This window comes from Onychostoma macrolepis, chromosome 13 (genome assembly GCF_012432095.1).
Source record: "Onychostoma macrolepis isolate SWU-2019 chromosome 13, ASM1243209v1, whole genome shotgun sequence".
Classification (NCBI taxonomy): Eukaryota; Metazoa; Chordata; class Actinopteri; order Cypriniformes; family Cyprinidae; genus Onychostoma; species Onychostoma macrolepis.
The window spans coordinates 15,305,053-15,321,401 of NC_081167.1; the positions used below are offsets into that span (position 1 = coordinate 15,305,053).

Here is a 16,349-nt window from a genome sequence, read left to right on the forward strand (position 1 = left end):
ATTAACGAAATGTAATATATGTCATTTAAATGTTTTTTTGTTTTTTTGTTTGTTTGTTATTATCATCATTGATAATTTAAATGTGCACAGAATATGTACCTTTATTAAAAATGAAAGTTTGATTAAACGTCTGTGCCTCTACGGAACGCCCCTCTCCTCCCACTCAGTGATAATGTGATGAGAGCGTGAGAGGCTCCATGCACGGGCGAGCGCGAGCGGCGTGTAGTGACCGTCACTGTTCAGCGTGCAGCAGCGTTATCGATACGGAAACCTGGACTGCTTCCTCAGAAAGGTGGGTATTACGCAACGCCTGCTTCATTCTCAGTCATATTCCCAGTATTTGAATACCTCAGTGATATTTCACATCACACTAAAACAGAAAGTTTGCGTGTTTATTTCGTCTGGGGCACTATTATTTGGCCCAGGGTTTATTATAATAAACCGCAGCAGCCATCCGATGCAGACAAATGTGCGGTGCAGAAGTGCGGCAGCGTGGCTAAGTGTTTCAGTCACTTCAGCATTAGTGGTATTATTATATAGTGCTCATTTTATAGCTATATTGTCGGATGTAAAGGGTGAAACTATGAATTGCAGTGCTTATTGAAAGCACGAGCGTTTATAATGTGACCGATGAAGGAGATGGGATAGAGATTATTTGTATTCCGCAGGAAAAGAGATCCGACTTCAGCTGCACTTGACATCCAAATAAGGAATAGAATAGGATTCACTAAATATGCGGAGGGAGCAGGACAGTGAAACGAGACTTCACGAGTTCAATCCATCGCATTGTTCATGGCTTGAAAGAATTAAACGGGACAATTTAAACATATCTTACTGATAAAACTGCCTGTAGTTGTACAGCAGTGCGGTGTATGCGGCAGATGTATAGTAGATGAACTATGCAGCGGGACGGTTTTTGGTAGATTTGTGATGGAGCACAGATAAAAGCTTTTCACTCTCAGCCTGAGCTTTTTTGATGCTCTAATCCACCTACATCTAAAATAATATTTTATTCCATTTCTAAACAGTTAGGTACTGCTTTAACTTTTTTTTTTTTTTTTATCATAAGATGGTTTGTGGAACTTGTTAGTCTATCAGCTCCAGTGGTCTACCAGCTAGCTTTATGATGGTCTGCCAGGTCAACCTCAGTCTCACAGGCTATCATCTCTAGACCATAAATGACCAGCACAATCAAGCTAGAAACCAAGCAGTTTTTCTGAAATATATATTGTTGGTAACTTACCTTCGAGAATGCATATAAAAAAAATAACAGTAAAGGTATAATGAGGCTGACTTCTCTTCTTTATGCAACATTTATTTCAATTGTGTTGTTTGTTTGTCCCACTTTTGCTGATGTAAACCCCTCATAATAAACTGTACACCACACAGGCAATACATTAACCAAAATTCAAAAAATTCCCTGGAAGAATTTTTGAAAAACTCTAATAATTTAAGACAAACATTCCTAAATTTAGAATTCATACATTTTAAAATCGAAGGTTGTTCTTTTAAAAATAGTTAACCTGGTTAAATTACTGTATCGGAATTGAAAACCAGATGCATAACATAACCTTTAAACTTAATAACATACTTTCCCTGCTTTAAAAATAACAGGTATTTCTACAATCATTAACACAGGGCAAAATATTATAACTATAAGTTGTTCTGTTCTGTTCCTTAATAGCATAATGTAGTTGTAATGCAATCTTGCACCTTAAAAAAATTTGTATCTGTGTTTACAGATGTTTCAGCTCAACACCTGTGCCAGACAAACATGATGTTATCATCGTCCTCTGGCACAGGAGATATATAGTATTTAAGCAAGAGGAAGTGAACAACATTAAAATCTTAAGTAGGTGAGCGACTGCAACATTTGTGAGAAGTTCCTGCCAGCGTCTTTGGAAGCTGTCTCCTTACAAAGATAATGAATAATTTGTGTTGCCTGCTTAATATTTTATAAGCTTTGTGTAGAATCATGTTACTGTCTAGTGTGGTGAACAGGCGCCCAAAAGATTGGTGGTGAAACACTGTTTGAATGAGTTGTCTTGTGAATGATTTGACAAACTCATTCATTTGATATTGGTGATCTTATAGGATCATCAGTTTGTTACATATAGATCTATAGTGTAGGCCATGAGACCTCAGGATTTTGAAGTATTTCTACACCTCTGTAAGCACTGATAAAGCCATAAAAGTTTTTAAGAAGGTTTGTCAAGTTAGAAAAAGCCTTTTTGTAGCACTGCAATTATGCCAAAACATGATTTAACTGCTAATAGCATGCTATTATCCATTTCTCCTAGTGCTATTTGCTGCCACTTCTCATTTCACTGCTATTGAAACACTTGTTAACCAAAAAGAGGAAGTGCTCTGAGGTCACTCACATCCATAGGATTGAGGGGTTTACCATATTAATAGTATCCTCTGTTTTTTTAACAAGAGCTTATTTGTACTTTGGCCTAATTATGAGATCATGTTTTGTTGTCTTTATCAGTTACACAAGTGACTTTTAATAATTCTGAAAATCTCCAGGAAATCAGTGTAGAATATTGCTGTGGTGTAATTGGTTGTATTGCATTTTACAACTTACAGCCATTTGCCATTACAAATACATCATAACATTATTCATGTCCAGTGTCCATTAATGAATTAAGCTGCTTATTTATTTGCTTAAAAACAAACCATCCATTCTAACGATTTGTCCAGCCCTCGAATTTGATCGGTGGGGCAGCGTTTTAAGAGTGCTAATATACAATCATATAGCAACGTTTCTTTTCTTGTATTTACTGTAGTTTTGAATGACTTTGTTTTTCTGTTGTACTTTGTTGGATTTAAAATAAATAAATAAATAACTTGGAAAAACATAAATTTAGTCCAAAGTTTACTTGCACGAGTAAATTTGACTTACATGTGTACCAAAGTAAATGTAAAAAATCTTTCTTTTTTTAAAATTGAAATTTAAAGTGCAACAGAAAAAAAAAAAAATGAGTGAGTCATTGAATCATTAACACCACTAGAAGAGTGAAGAATGAAACGCCACTAGTGTGTGGTGATACACAAAGTATCTGGCATTATTGTGTCTAAAATGTCTGTAAATCTTATAGGGATAGTTCACCCAAAAATGAAAACCTGTAAGACCTTCGTTCATCATCGGAACACAAATGAACAAAGGTCTTACGGGTTTGGAATGACATGAGGGTGAGTAATTAATGACAGAATTTTTTGGGTCAACTATCCCCTTAACTTATTATTTAACTGTTGTTTAAAAGCAATATCATACTCATTATCATGCTATTGGTCTGAATGTCTGCATGTTTTTGGTTACCTGCAGCCTCAGACAATGATTGAGGCGCCCTTGACAGATCATACACCACAATGTTACACCATGTTGCTTAGCAACCTTCATCTAACCCCATACTTTCCTTTGAGTGGCACTTGAAGTGTGCGCGAGTCTGTATGCTTTATTAGCGCTACAAATTTCAAGGTCTGTGTGCACAAAGCAACACGCTAACGCAAACAAGAAGCTGAACAGACCGTCTCTGCTTCAGATTGTGTTGTGCTGACAGGTTTTTCTTTTCACCTCTTGCTGCTTTGACAGATTGTGGACCAGCTGGCTTGAGGTCAGTGTTGAGATGATGTTTGCCCGATGAGAGTTCTTAGTTTGAAGGCAGATCATATTTAGACAGAACGTGACAATGATACGTCAGGGCTTAAACGTTATGCATTTTATTTATTTGCCATGTAACACATAGCTGGGACACTCAGCGTGATGGTTCTTCAGATAATGTGTTAATATTGTGTGCTGTGAACTATTCACCTCTTAAGAGAGTGTGAAGTCCAAGTGTGTGTGTGAATGTGTATGGCTTGGCTTGCTTTATAAATGCTGTGCTTGGTGGTGTTGCTCAACACTGAGATTTGGGGTCCTCCATCATTAGGGAAGCACTTGAAATGTCTGGATTATCATAGAGCCGTTTTTAGGTGTGGCTGAATAGTCTACATCCCCTGACAAAATTATCAGGCACCAGTCACATAACTGAGAGGTTTGAAACAGTTGTCTCTGTCTGCATTGCAAGTGGGATGCCTACAATCTCTGTTGGTTAGAATAATATTGATGAATTGTTGGCTGGTGAGATTTCCAGCACTAAATATCTTTATTCAGTAGAAAAAATCTGTAGAAAAAGAGATAATGTCCTGTCAGAAAATGACCAATAACTTTTTCATTAAGTTTACAGATATATCCTTCAACCATAAAACACAACACAATGCAGTGTGATTCAAAGTATAGTTAAAACACCCATTGAAAATCAAAACAGAAAATTCCTTCATATTACTTTGGGATGTATTTTCACAGATTTTTCTTACTTTGTTTTTGCACTTTGTACACTGTTAGTTTTGGTTAGTATGTATAAATTTAAGGCCAATGATGTGTCTTTTTGTGCTATCAATTAATTCATTCCAAAACAATATATACATTAACTTACACATGTTCTATGATTATCCTGTTTTTAAATTCTGAATTAAAATATATTTTGATATTTATTTGGTGTATAGAGTCACAAATGTCAGGGTGACACAACTTATAAAACACCTCATTAAAATAATGAAATTATTCAAAAGAAAACCTTAAGTAAATTCTTATGGTAACATTTTACAATGAGGTTCCATTTGTTAATATTAGTGAACTACATCCTAACAATGAAAAATACTTCTAAAGCATTTATTAATCTTAGTAAATGTTAATTTCAGCATTTACTAATACATTATTAAATCAAAAGTTGTATCTGTTAATATTATTTAATGGACCTGAGCTAACATGTATTAACATTGAACAGTTGCATTTTTATCAAATAAGATAATACATTAATAAATACTGTAACAAATGTATTGCTCATTCATTGTTAGTTTTGTTAATCTTTGTTAATCATTTTTGATTTGTTAATCAAATTAACTAATGGAATCATACTGTAAAATGTTAGCATTCTTATAATCTTTTATTATTTCTTTTTTTTTGGAACTTGGAACATTATTATTACTTTTTGCTCTTATATGATATGTCATGAACCCTTATGTGTCACATCCTGAGCTGTTCACTTAGGCGCCAAAATTCAGTATCCCAGATCTCAGTCTGGTCCATTTTTATTTTTATTACCTACAAAATAAATCCCTGCATGCCTTATGAGCTTTGTCAGTCATTCAATATCAAAAGCCGCCTCGTTACGCACTGCTTTGTATCCCAAGTGTGAAACTCATTATCATTGCCCCATCTGTCCTTCTAGAACATCCATGCTGCGCACAAAGGCTTTTTTTCTGGCTTGGGCTGCGGTTGATACTGTGCATGCGCCGCGTGCCGCGTGCCCCTCCCTCTGTGGCTGCCTGTTGTCCTGGTCAGCAAATGCCGAGGCCTGCGAGGGCCAGACCCGGAGACTTTGACTCATCTATACACAGCTGTGCACTAGAACATCTTCCAGACATAATGGGCTTCTGTATTCCATGATGTAATATCAGTTGTTATTTTAAATGTCACTTTGTATCAGATGGCATGAACGCTTACTGGTGAAGATAGCTCCCAGTAGCCAGGCTAATAGTGTGCTATAAGTGTTCGGTTGTGGTACGGAAATGTTCCATTAGTAATAAAGCCAGGTGATTGTGAGCGGAATCTTGTTTGCAGTTGTTAATTTTAGCAATTCTAACTAAAATAGTAGTCTTTACTTAGAAACAGTTTGTTAATCATGGAAAATGGAAACTAGTAGTATTGTAGCAATCACACACACATTATTACTCTTACATTATAACATTATAGCATTACAGAGGTTATTGTTACGTTATAGTCATAGAATATGTAGTAAATTATTACTTGATATATTATGTTATTAGTTTTCTCTTGAGGTGTTTGCCGTCTTAAAGGTATAGTTTTCCCAAAAATGAAATTCTGTCATCATTTAGCCTACTCACCCTTTAGCTGTTCCAAAACTGTATGAGTGTCTTTCTTCTGTTGAACATAAAATAATTTGGATATAATATCATTTGGCAGAATGTGGGTAACCAAACAGTTGCTGGTACCCATTGACTTCCATAATATAGAGAAAAAATAAATAAATAGATAAATAAAACTAAGTCAGTGGGGACCAGAAACTGTTTGGTTACCAACATTCTTCAAAATATCCTTTTTTGTGTGTGTGTGTGTGTGTGTGTGTGTCTTCAGCAGAAGAAAGAAATTCATACATGTTTTGAACAACCTGAGGGTGGGTAAATGATGACAGAATTTTCATTTTTGGGTGAACTATCCCTGAACGAAGGCTACAGTTTGCATGACTTTTTAAAAATGAGTTTTAAATGAGTTTAATTATTTTTTTTAAACTATTTTTTAATTGCATTATTTAAAATATGTAGAAGCATATTAGAAATGCAAAGTCGGCAACACCAAAGCTCCAAAAGTATCAAAGAAATTTATTTTGCATTTCTAATATTTTTCATTTCTAATTCTTCTACTTGTTTTTTAGTCGAGCACCCATTTGAGATCAATGTGCTTGCTCTTACTATTATTTAAAATATGATCATTTAAATTAATTGTCCTGATATTAACTTCAATTTCATTGTAACAGTTCTAAGAATATAAAACTTACCATTCAAAAGTTTGAGGTTGGTAAACTTTTAATGTTTTTAAAGTATTTTATGCTGACCAAAGCTGCATTTATTTGATAAAAACTAGTAATAATGTCTCAGTAATAATGTGAAATATTACAATTTAACATGTCTTATTATTAACAGTTGTGCTGCTTATTTTTTAAAGATCCTTTGGTGATTAGAAATGTCAAAAGAACAGCAGAAACTTTTGTAACAATGTAAAAGAATTTACTGTTACTTTTTTGGATCTTTTGATTTTAGTATGTCCTTGCTGAATAAAAGTATTAATTTCTTAAATATATATATATTACTGACCCCAAACTTTTAAACAGTGCATATTTTAATATAACTTGTAGGGGTGTCCCCGACTAAGGATTTTCATAGTCGAATCGGAATTTTCGAATCATGGCGATAGTCGGCTGATAGTCGAATCATATATTTGGGGGCGGGGCAAAATACATTACCAAGAATCAAGTAAGACATTCGACAGTCATAAATACACAGGGAAAATGTGTAACCCTTAAGAATTCACAACTTTTTTTTTTTACAATAGTGCTCTCACTATAATGTTAATTATATGATCGTAGTTATAACGTTCTGCATTTCTGTTTTGAGCTGCTCGCGCTGAAGAGGACCAGTAGAATGAAGCAGCAGGTTTTTAATCAATGGGATTTAACTCATTTATCTCACATAGAATACGCTTCGTTATTTATATAACATAACGTTAATATTACCACTTCTAGGCTATCTGCACAAAATGCCCCGAATGCACATGAACGAATAATTTTGGGAGCAGTACTAATAATATTAGTAGTATTAGCCTACATTCTACTGAACAATATCTCTGGCATAGTGTCTTCAAGTTAATCCGAACTTTTATTTTGACAGGTTGCCGTGTATACCTTTACATTTCTGTGTGATATGAGGCTAGTTTTACTCAAACGAAATGGTAAAATGCTCATGAAGTGACTCTCAGAGCAGTTCTGGAGATGTTGTTCATGTATTTATGTCCTCATTTAGAGAGATGACAGCTGCTAATACTGCAGCCTCAAGTGCGCAACATGCAGGATAGGATTCCTTTTTAAATAGTCTTTTTGTGGCTTAATATTTACAGATACTAGTCCAAGTGTAATCACCTACTTTTGATTAATAGGAACCTTAAATGACTTCTGTTGTGATCTGGCACTATATAGAAAATAAAATTAAATAAATTAACTTCACTTGGGATGCCTATATACTTGTATAAATATTTAATTATTTGAAATAATACATATGTCCAAGATTAAAGATAAACTAAAAATAATTGTAAAATTTCCCTTATATACACTGTTTTAAATAATTTAATGTTATGCATTTATTTTCTGTAAATTAATTTACATGTCATGGAGAGTAAAGTGCTTGTTGTCCTAAACTATTGACCACATCACATGAAAACCATCACACACACACACACACACACACACACACACACACACACACACACACCAATAATAATAAAAAAATAATACCGAATTACTTATTACACACAAACACTTATTAATCAACTAACTAATCATGTTAATAATATAGGAATAAACTCTTAATGTTGCAAGACAGCAAGTTACTAATAATAGGACCAGAATAAATGTAAATAAAACAGGCAAACAGTCAAACAAGGAAACTAACTATTCATATCCCTGCGCATGCTGGAAAAGGACAAATAGGATTAAACCGCAAAATTATTTTTTTCTGTGCATAGGTCTATTTGAAATGCATTAATTAAACTCAACAACTATACATGCTTAGTGGGTCAGCTTAAAAAATCTGAGCATTTTTATAGAAAAACTGCTTTGATATGCACTGTTTGTGTTCCTGAAAGCCCATAGGAGTTCAGAATAGTAAGTAAAACAAAATAAGCTCACACTATTAGCATTAATCATCAGCATTAATATTATCTACACTTACATGTATTTGTTTTTTGGAGTTATTAGCTCCCTTTTCAGTTGTTCATCACCTTTCCTATTATTCTGTAATATAGCTGAGAGGTTTCTCTAACAGTAATGTCATGCTCGGAAAAAAGACACGTGTAGATGAATGGTGGCTGAGGCAAATACCACAGCTGAATACATTTCCTTTTATGATGCCGTTGTTTAAATGTGTGGAGAGTATGACAGTCTAGGCCTCCGTCCAGTGTGTCTGCTGAAGATGTTTACGGTACTGATGGGCTATTCTCAATTAAACACCCACGGTTGTTCTTCTACAGCGCTACTCTCGAGCCATGTTTGGAGCTGTTTGCTGTGATCCTGGTGAGCTTTACTCTCTCTCTCTGTCCCCCTCTGCCATTTGTTGACAAAGCAGAAGTCAAACTGTGTTATGTAAGAGTCCCCCTCCCCTCCGGCCCCCTCGCTCCGGCTACAGCAGGCCCCTTGTAGAGCTCCTTTGTGTATTAAAGCTGGACTCTTTAAAAGCTGTCATGGAAATAAAATGAGGCAATCCCCAGAGATTCTTGGGTGGAATATCACGGTTCTTTTTCTTGTGTCACCCCCTTTATTATTTTAATAGGACTGGCATAATGGAGTGGAAAACAGTGCGGGATGTACATGATGACCTTCAGCTGTGCTTTAGAATCTAATGCTGTGACTTATTAACTTTTCTGGATATTGTGATGGTTGGAGAGTTCTCACAGATTTTATTTGAAAAGTCTTTTATTGTGGCAATTGTTCTGCCATCAAAATGTGGAATATCTGGCTGAATTTCACAGGGTTTTGCCAAGTTCTTGAAAGGCTTTCAGCAGCATTATTGATATGCGGGAATTTTTTGACATTCACAAGATCGAGGTGTTGCTCACAGAAATAAACTGGTAGAAGGGAGGGAATTTAGGAAAGGGACCATTTATTTTTTCATAAGTTGTCTACACTGAAAAAAAACAAAACAACAACAAATGTGCTTTATGTAATAATGTCAGAATTAATTGTTTTTATTAGTCAAATATGCGCATTTACATTGTTTTGTTATGTTAGCAAGCAATGTTAAATAATGTGTGTATGTGTGTGTATATATATATGTAAAATATGTAAGATTATATTAAATAATGTATCATTTAACATCAACCTAAATCAAACAAAACAAACTTCAAATAGTTACCACTTGTGTGTTATTGATAATATTCTAAACTAAAAACAGACTGTGGCTGAAAATTGGGGTGAGTAGAGCTAATTGCAATTCAGGAGAAAAGCTCATAAATGCGTGTTAGCAGGATGAGGTATTTTATTTCATCATTATTTAATCTGTGGTTGCCAGATGATAAGATGAAACAAGATGTAAACCCTATTGTGCATAACTGATATCAAAAAAGTCAATTTATGGCTTTTCACTGTAAATTATAAAATGACCTCTTCCTTTTCACTTCATAAAACTGTACATTTAACAGTATTCAGATTTACTATAAAATTACATAAAGTGTCCCGTTAGGTGTCCAATCTATTACAGTTTTTCACTGAAGGAAACTGTTAACCAAAAAAAAAAAAAACTGGTTTTTACCATAACATTTTAAAAATCTTTTACTGTTTAAAATGATACAGTATATATCTTGATATATATCTTTACAGTCACTGTAATGATAGAGTTTCATTTTTGTAAAAAAAAAAGTTTGTCTTTATAAATAAAACATTAATGTTTTGTATTGGACTTTCAGTGAGCTAAAACGTTCAGAAATGTAAGAGACTCCATGGAGGAATTGATTTATTGAGCTACTAAGTGCCCCTGCAGGACGCCCCTTTTCTCACCAATAGCTACATGAGCCAAAACTGTGTACCTGAGAGTTACAGCTTGGCCTTGAGTGAGATTCGAGTCAGTGTTTTGGTTCTGAAACAAAGACTTGGACTCATGTCTGACATGAGCCTTTGCACTGTTGCTCTGTTTTACAGCTTTGCCCCGAGAAGGCCAGCTGGACTGAGAGCAGTTACCAGGCACAATGCAACAAGTTTCCAGCAATTTGTCTGTTCACACGATTTATCTGTTTCAACACAGAGCTGTTGCATGACATTACGAAAAATACAGCCGATTAAAGATATTTGATTTAATGTACAGTTATGGGGAGCAGATATCGTGGTCATGGCTGGCTTAGACAAATAATAAGATTGAAGTTTTTATTGTTTTTTTTGTTGTTCTTGGTTATGACACTTTTTTCAAGATTAATTTCCTAGGATATTTCTAGCATGCCTTTTAAATCTATCTGAATGACTATACTGGATTTATTTTATTTTTAGCCAAGACTGTAATCATCATAAGTGTTTTTAATACACTAGAGTGGCCTGAACTGTCAGTGTTCATGCCTTTGACCTTGATATGACCACCCAGGTCACTATTTACTGTGAGAAAGTTGTATCTAGTCCAACTTGGCCCATGCCCTATTCTGATACCCCTCAAATCAAACAGTCAACAGTTCGTACTTTATCATATTAGTATGACAAACATCCAGATTTATAACATATTTGGTCTATTATCTTACAGTTATCTTAATATAGTTCATAGCCTCATGAGGTGCTTGGCATGCCAGACAGGGATGGAGAGGTGGATGGAAAGCAGGATGCTGTAATTCGTTCATCACATGCTAAGTAGGTGCCACATTCCCAGGTGGCAGGTGCTGACAGGTCCATCTTGGTAGTTGAAAGAGGCAAAGCATTGTTAAGGTTCAGTTCTTTGAAGACAATAGAACATGATAGTCTGGATTTGTATGATAGGCTGCAACAAAGGACATTTAAAAGGACACCCTCAATGTTTGGGTGTTTGTTAGGTCTTTAAACCAAGTTAAGCTCAGCTGAAGTTCTCTGAAGGCGAAGGTCCTTACAGGTAAGCTGAGTCAGTATGATATTATCAAGATTAATATGTAGAAATAAATCAGTTTCATATATAATTATTGACTGTTATGGCTTTGGATTTAGTAAAACACCTCGAAGTTTAAGTTAAATCAGGATTATTAGCATATCTTCTAAAAAGGCAGCATGCGGAGCAATTCAGAGTATTAAGGATCCTCAAACCATGTGACTCTTGACTGATGGATTGATGCATGCAGCTGTTTTTGTTGGAACTGTTTTTAAATATACAATGGAAAATGATTCCTACTTATCCAATTCAGTATGCTATATAAATGTTTAAAATAAACAGCATATTTGTGTATTACTGAATTACAAAATTGCTGTTACGCAACTATTCAACAACTCCAAATTTAGGACGATATCCATTTTCAAGTGGGTAAATCCAGTCCTAACAGTCTTTTCTGTAAACATCTGAGAGAGTCTTCTGTCTAGGCTACATTTTTTATATACCATATTATTTGTGACCATGGACCACAAAACCAGTCATAAGTGTACATTTTTTGAAATTGAGATTTATACATCATCTGAAAACTGAATAAATAAGCTTTCCATTGATTTATGGTTTGTTAGGATCGGACAATATTTGGTCGAGATACAACTATTTGAAAATCTGGAATCTGAGGGTGCAAAAAATCCTAAATACTGAGAAAATTACCTTTAAAGTTGTCCAAATGAAGTTCTTAGCAAAGCATATTACTAATCAAAAATTAAGTTTTAATATATTTACGGCAGGAAATTTACAAAATATCTTCATGGAACATAATCTTTACTTAATATCCTAATGATTTTTGGCATAAAAGAAAAATGGATAATTTTGACCCATACAATGTATTTTTGGCTATTGCTACAAATATACCCCAGTGACTTAAGACTGGTTTTGTGGTCCAGGGTCACATTTCATTAAGATATAGGCGCTATTAAATTGTCTAAGTTTAAGTATTTGGCTAATTAACTGGTTCTGATTTCCTATAGACAGCAGCTGTAGGCTATAATAAGTCAATGAGACAGAGCACCTCGCATAGAGACAGATGGTTAATGTTTACATTGGGATCCATTAGAAATGTTACAGGAATATCTGCAATTACCCAGGACTTCTGTAATATTTTGTATGTATAAAGAAAGCTCTCGTTTGGCAAATAGTAATTAGTATCTAATATACTAATCATTATCTAATTTGGCAAACACTTTCATCCAAAGTGACTCAGGGCAGAAACATCTGTGCTAGAGGGATATCCATTGGCAGCTACTGAAACATATACATTTTCATTGACCCATATTTTCTTACTCAGCCAATGTTCTGTAACGAGTCACTTTGTATCTAGTTTCAGTGTGAACCACGAACATAGGTGTGACACATCAGTTAGAGGGATAGTCAGTCTCCTCATGCATCAGCACCTTCACACTTACCATATTAGTAGGATTATTTGTAACATTATTCTGGTTGAAATTTCACAATCCAGCCAATTAGGTTGTTTTTAAATATTTATATTCAGAGCCATTGAGATCGGGCCTAAATATTCAAAGCAAGTCAAGCTAGCAGGGCAGGGTTTTTTTTTTTTGGATCACTGTTTAATTGTCATATTTTTTGCTAGGGCTGTGCAGTAGGACAATATATATCATGATAACATTTCTCAAATTGTGAAATAAGATGTTGGTCATATCACCCACCCTCATTTTTTGCACTAGCTTTTTTGCAGTTGTAAACATGCTAAGGAACATACCATGGAGGTGTTTTTGTTGACTTGCTGAAATCTTGATTGTCAGCCACTCAATATTCTTTGTTCTCTTTCCTAATGATATGCTGAGCAACATTGTTCTCTGTCTCAGCATTTCCCTTCATCTCTCCTTTCATTCATTTTCATTTGCAGGGCTCTCCAGCAGAGGGCACAGGGAAATTTGATGCAGCCCCTGGTAAGCGTGCCACACTTTCAGTATCTCCATCCAGTTTCTTGACATTATGCAGGCCTGGCTGGCCTTTATTTTCTGTTATATGGGCATGAATATTATATGCATATATAACTCATATATGTTGTTGCTCTTTTGTTGGTTTTGATTGCTTCTAATGTCCTCATTTGTAAGTCGCTTTGGATAAAAGCGTCTGCTAAATGACTAAATGTAAATGTAATGAATGAAACATGCAAAACAAAACAATTGCAACACAGATAAAGAAAACAACATAAATTATGGTAAAACAGCAAAAGGCAATTTAAACATCTATTTTCAATATATAATATTGTTTAAGCCTGTTTTAAAACACTAATACATAAAAGACAGTAACAAGGAAGGAATAATAGCTGTCTAATTTCTTGATGCAGGAGGCTCATGAGTAAGCAATCACAAACAGACTCTCTCTGTCTTTCTCTCTGGCTTGAGTCTTTGTTGAATCAGTATTCTCACTGCCAGGCCCCCTATTTCCTTCCGTTCATCCATCTTTTCTTGATATTTGTGCCAGCCTTCGGAGAACACTGTGATTACAATCTTCCTAGAACTTATAAAGCCCTGGGGTCTCTATATGAGCATTATTAGAGCTGTTGTTCTCAATAAAGTCTAACAAATAACTTAGTAAAACTAATGCAGTGTTTCTCGATGGGTGGGTCAAGACCCAAATGTCACAGAGGAGGTTGAAAACAATGATAAATGCAATTATAATAGCTCTCTTTAGTTTCTTTTGCTGTTCTCCACATCTCACTTACGGTTGTGTGTGTTTTGCAGCACGTCCACCCTGTCGGCGCACTGTATCTGCTGTGCGAGTAACTCCTTTGAGGATCATGAAGAGTTCCCCTGATCTCATGCCTACTGGTTAGAGCAGCATTTGTAGCATTTGGGGGAGTAACGTTATGAGTAATATCATAAGGGTCAATTTTTTGAAACTGAGATACATCTCAAAGCTGAATAAATAAACTTTCCATTGATGTATGATTTGCTAAGATATCTGGCAACAATATCTGGCTGAGATACAATTATTTGAAAATCTGGAATCTGAGGGTGCAAAAAAATCTAAATATTGAGAAAATCACCTTTAAAGTTGTCCAAATGAAGTTCTTAGCAATGCATATTACTAATCAAAAATAAAGTTTTGATATATTTACGGTAGGAAATTTACAAAATATCTTCATGGAACATGATCTTTACTTAATATCCTAATGATTTTTGGCATAAAAGAAAAATTGATAATTTTGACCCATACTATGTATTGTTGGCTATTGCTACAAATATATCCCAGCTACTTCTGACTGGTTTTGTGCTCCAGGATCACAAATGAGTAATATTAAACTTTATTTAGTGCTTTGAAAAGATCAAATCAGTTTCTTTGCTTATGTTTTTGCAGAGCTGGACCCTACCCGTGTTTGCAAGGGTAAGGGTGCTGTTACTTTGAGGGCCACACTAGTGCACATCGATGATGAGGACGGCACAAGCCAAGAGCTATCCAAGAACTCTGCCAAAAGTGAGTTGGAAATGCAGGATTTGTCAATAGGAGAGTGCTCTGAATATATTGCACAAAGCAGGACAGTGCCAGACTAATTGTTGTGTGCTGTCATAATGTTACTTAGGATATGATTGTAGCTGCAGATAATGTGCACTAAAAAGTGCTTTTATTTTTTTCTGTACCCCATTAACTGGAAGGATCTCTGTTTACAGGAACAGTGCTTTCCTGAGTTTCCTCTTTTCCTATTAATGAAAAGGTTCATGTTAGGTTATGTTTTACAGTCAATGGGCATGATGTGGTTAGTTGCTAAATTGCACAGTAAATTATACAGACAAATTTGTATTTTCTGTGGAACATATACATCATTGTCTGACAGTCAACTTCATTGCTCAAATAACTTTCAGTGAATGTTCATATTTGCAGGGGATAATCAAAGACGTCTTTTGTTCACACCCACGTTGAGCTGTGGAAATGGAAACCTTCAGCATGGACGTTTTCAACATCTCCATGTTGGGACTATTCTGGCTAACTGCCAGCACTTGGGAGAGATGCCTTAATTGTTGTTGTGCCTGAATAAAAAGGCCATTGGAACAAACACTTCTTACAGTGGGTTCAATGGTCCCCTTGTTCTTCTGACAAAGTTCAGAGAATCGTTTTTTTCCAGTCATAAATTAGCATCTCAGTGGATGAAGACTCTCTGTAGGGTTCAGTTCTGACAGATTCTGGCTGGTGATTCGTTTAATGGAGGATTAAGGAATTTGTTGTGGCATAAATTGTGGTTAGTGCTGGAAGCAAACAGGTTTGCTGCCAAGTGGAGGGAGCTTTATTTCACGTTTATGCCTTTTTAGGTTTTAAAAAGTGCCTTGGAGATTCTTTGAGAATTCAAACTGTTTGGATTTGTTACAGGTGGATGGCTTGGTGCGGTCAATGGAGATGCCACAGAAACAAGTCTGGCTAAGAGAAGTGTAAACAACACCGGAGCTGATTTAAATTCAACTCAGGTCAATGAGACACCAACAAAAGTGAGTCATCATGTCTGAACTTCATTCCTTTTAGCAATACTTTGCTTTCTTGCAAAAATGCAATTTAGAGATTGATATCAGTGCTAATTAAACAGCTCGGTCCCAAGATCTCTGGAGACACTGAGGAACTCCTCAATCTTAAAATCATTTAAATGAGAGCAGTGAATGAATGTTGTCAATATTTTACAAGCAAGATGAAATTTGCATTATCATCTATAATGGTATAGATCCAAGGTGATCAATTATGTATCCCTAAAGGTGCTCTAGGGAATTAGTGGAGAAGTCACTTGAAAAATGTATATAATTTTTGACTATTAACTAACTTTTAACTAGTGATTTGTTAAGCAAGTGTTGTTATTGTTACCTAAAACTATTACTGTTAAAATAATAAAAACAAGACAAAACATAAAAATATTACATTAA

General features: G+C 35.1%; 1 protein-coding gene across 7 annotated transcripts in view; it reads left to right on the forward strand.

The window, feature by feature from the left end:
- The first annotated feature begins 186 nt into the window (after positions 1–186).
- LOC131552711 (sorbin and SH3 domain-containing protein 1) overlaps positions 187–16,349 on the forward strand; it is a 51,409-nt gene continuing 35,246 nt past the window's right edge. For 2 of the 7 annotated variants that reach the window (XM_058796670.1, XM_058796673.1), the window contains exons 1-5: positions 11,286–11,451; positions 13,346–13,388; positions 14,190–14,276; positions 14,806–14,922; positions 15,811–15,926. In XM_058796670.1, coding sequence (XP_058652653.1) covers positions 14,246–14,276; positions 14,806–14,922; positions 15,811–15,926 — 264 coding nt within the window. In that variant the 5' untranslated portion in view covers positions 11,286–11,451; positions 13,346–13,388; positions 14,190–14,245. Of the gene's footprint in view, positions 293–11,270; positions 11,452–13,345; positions 13,389–14,189; positions 14,277–14,805; positions 14,923–15,810; positions 15,927–16,349 lie in introns of those variants that run through there. The other 5 variants (XM_058796675.1, XM_058796674.1, XM_058796671.1 and 2 more) reach the window with 4 other exon arrangements.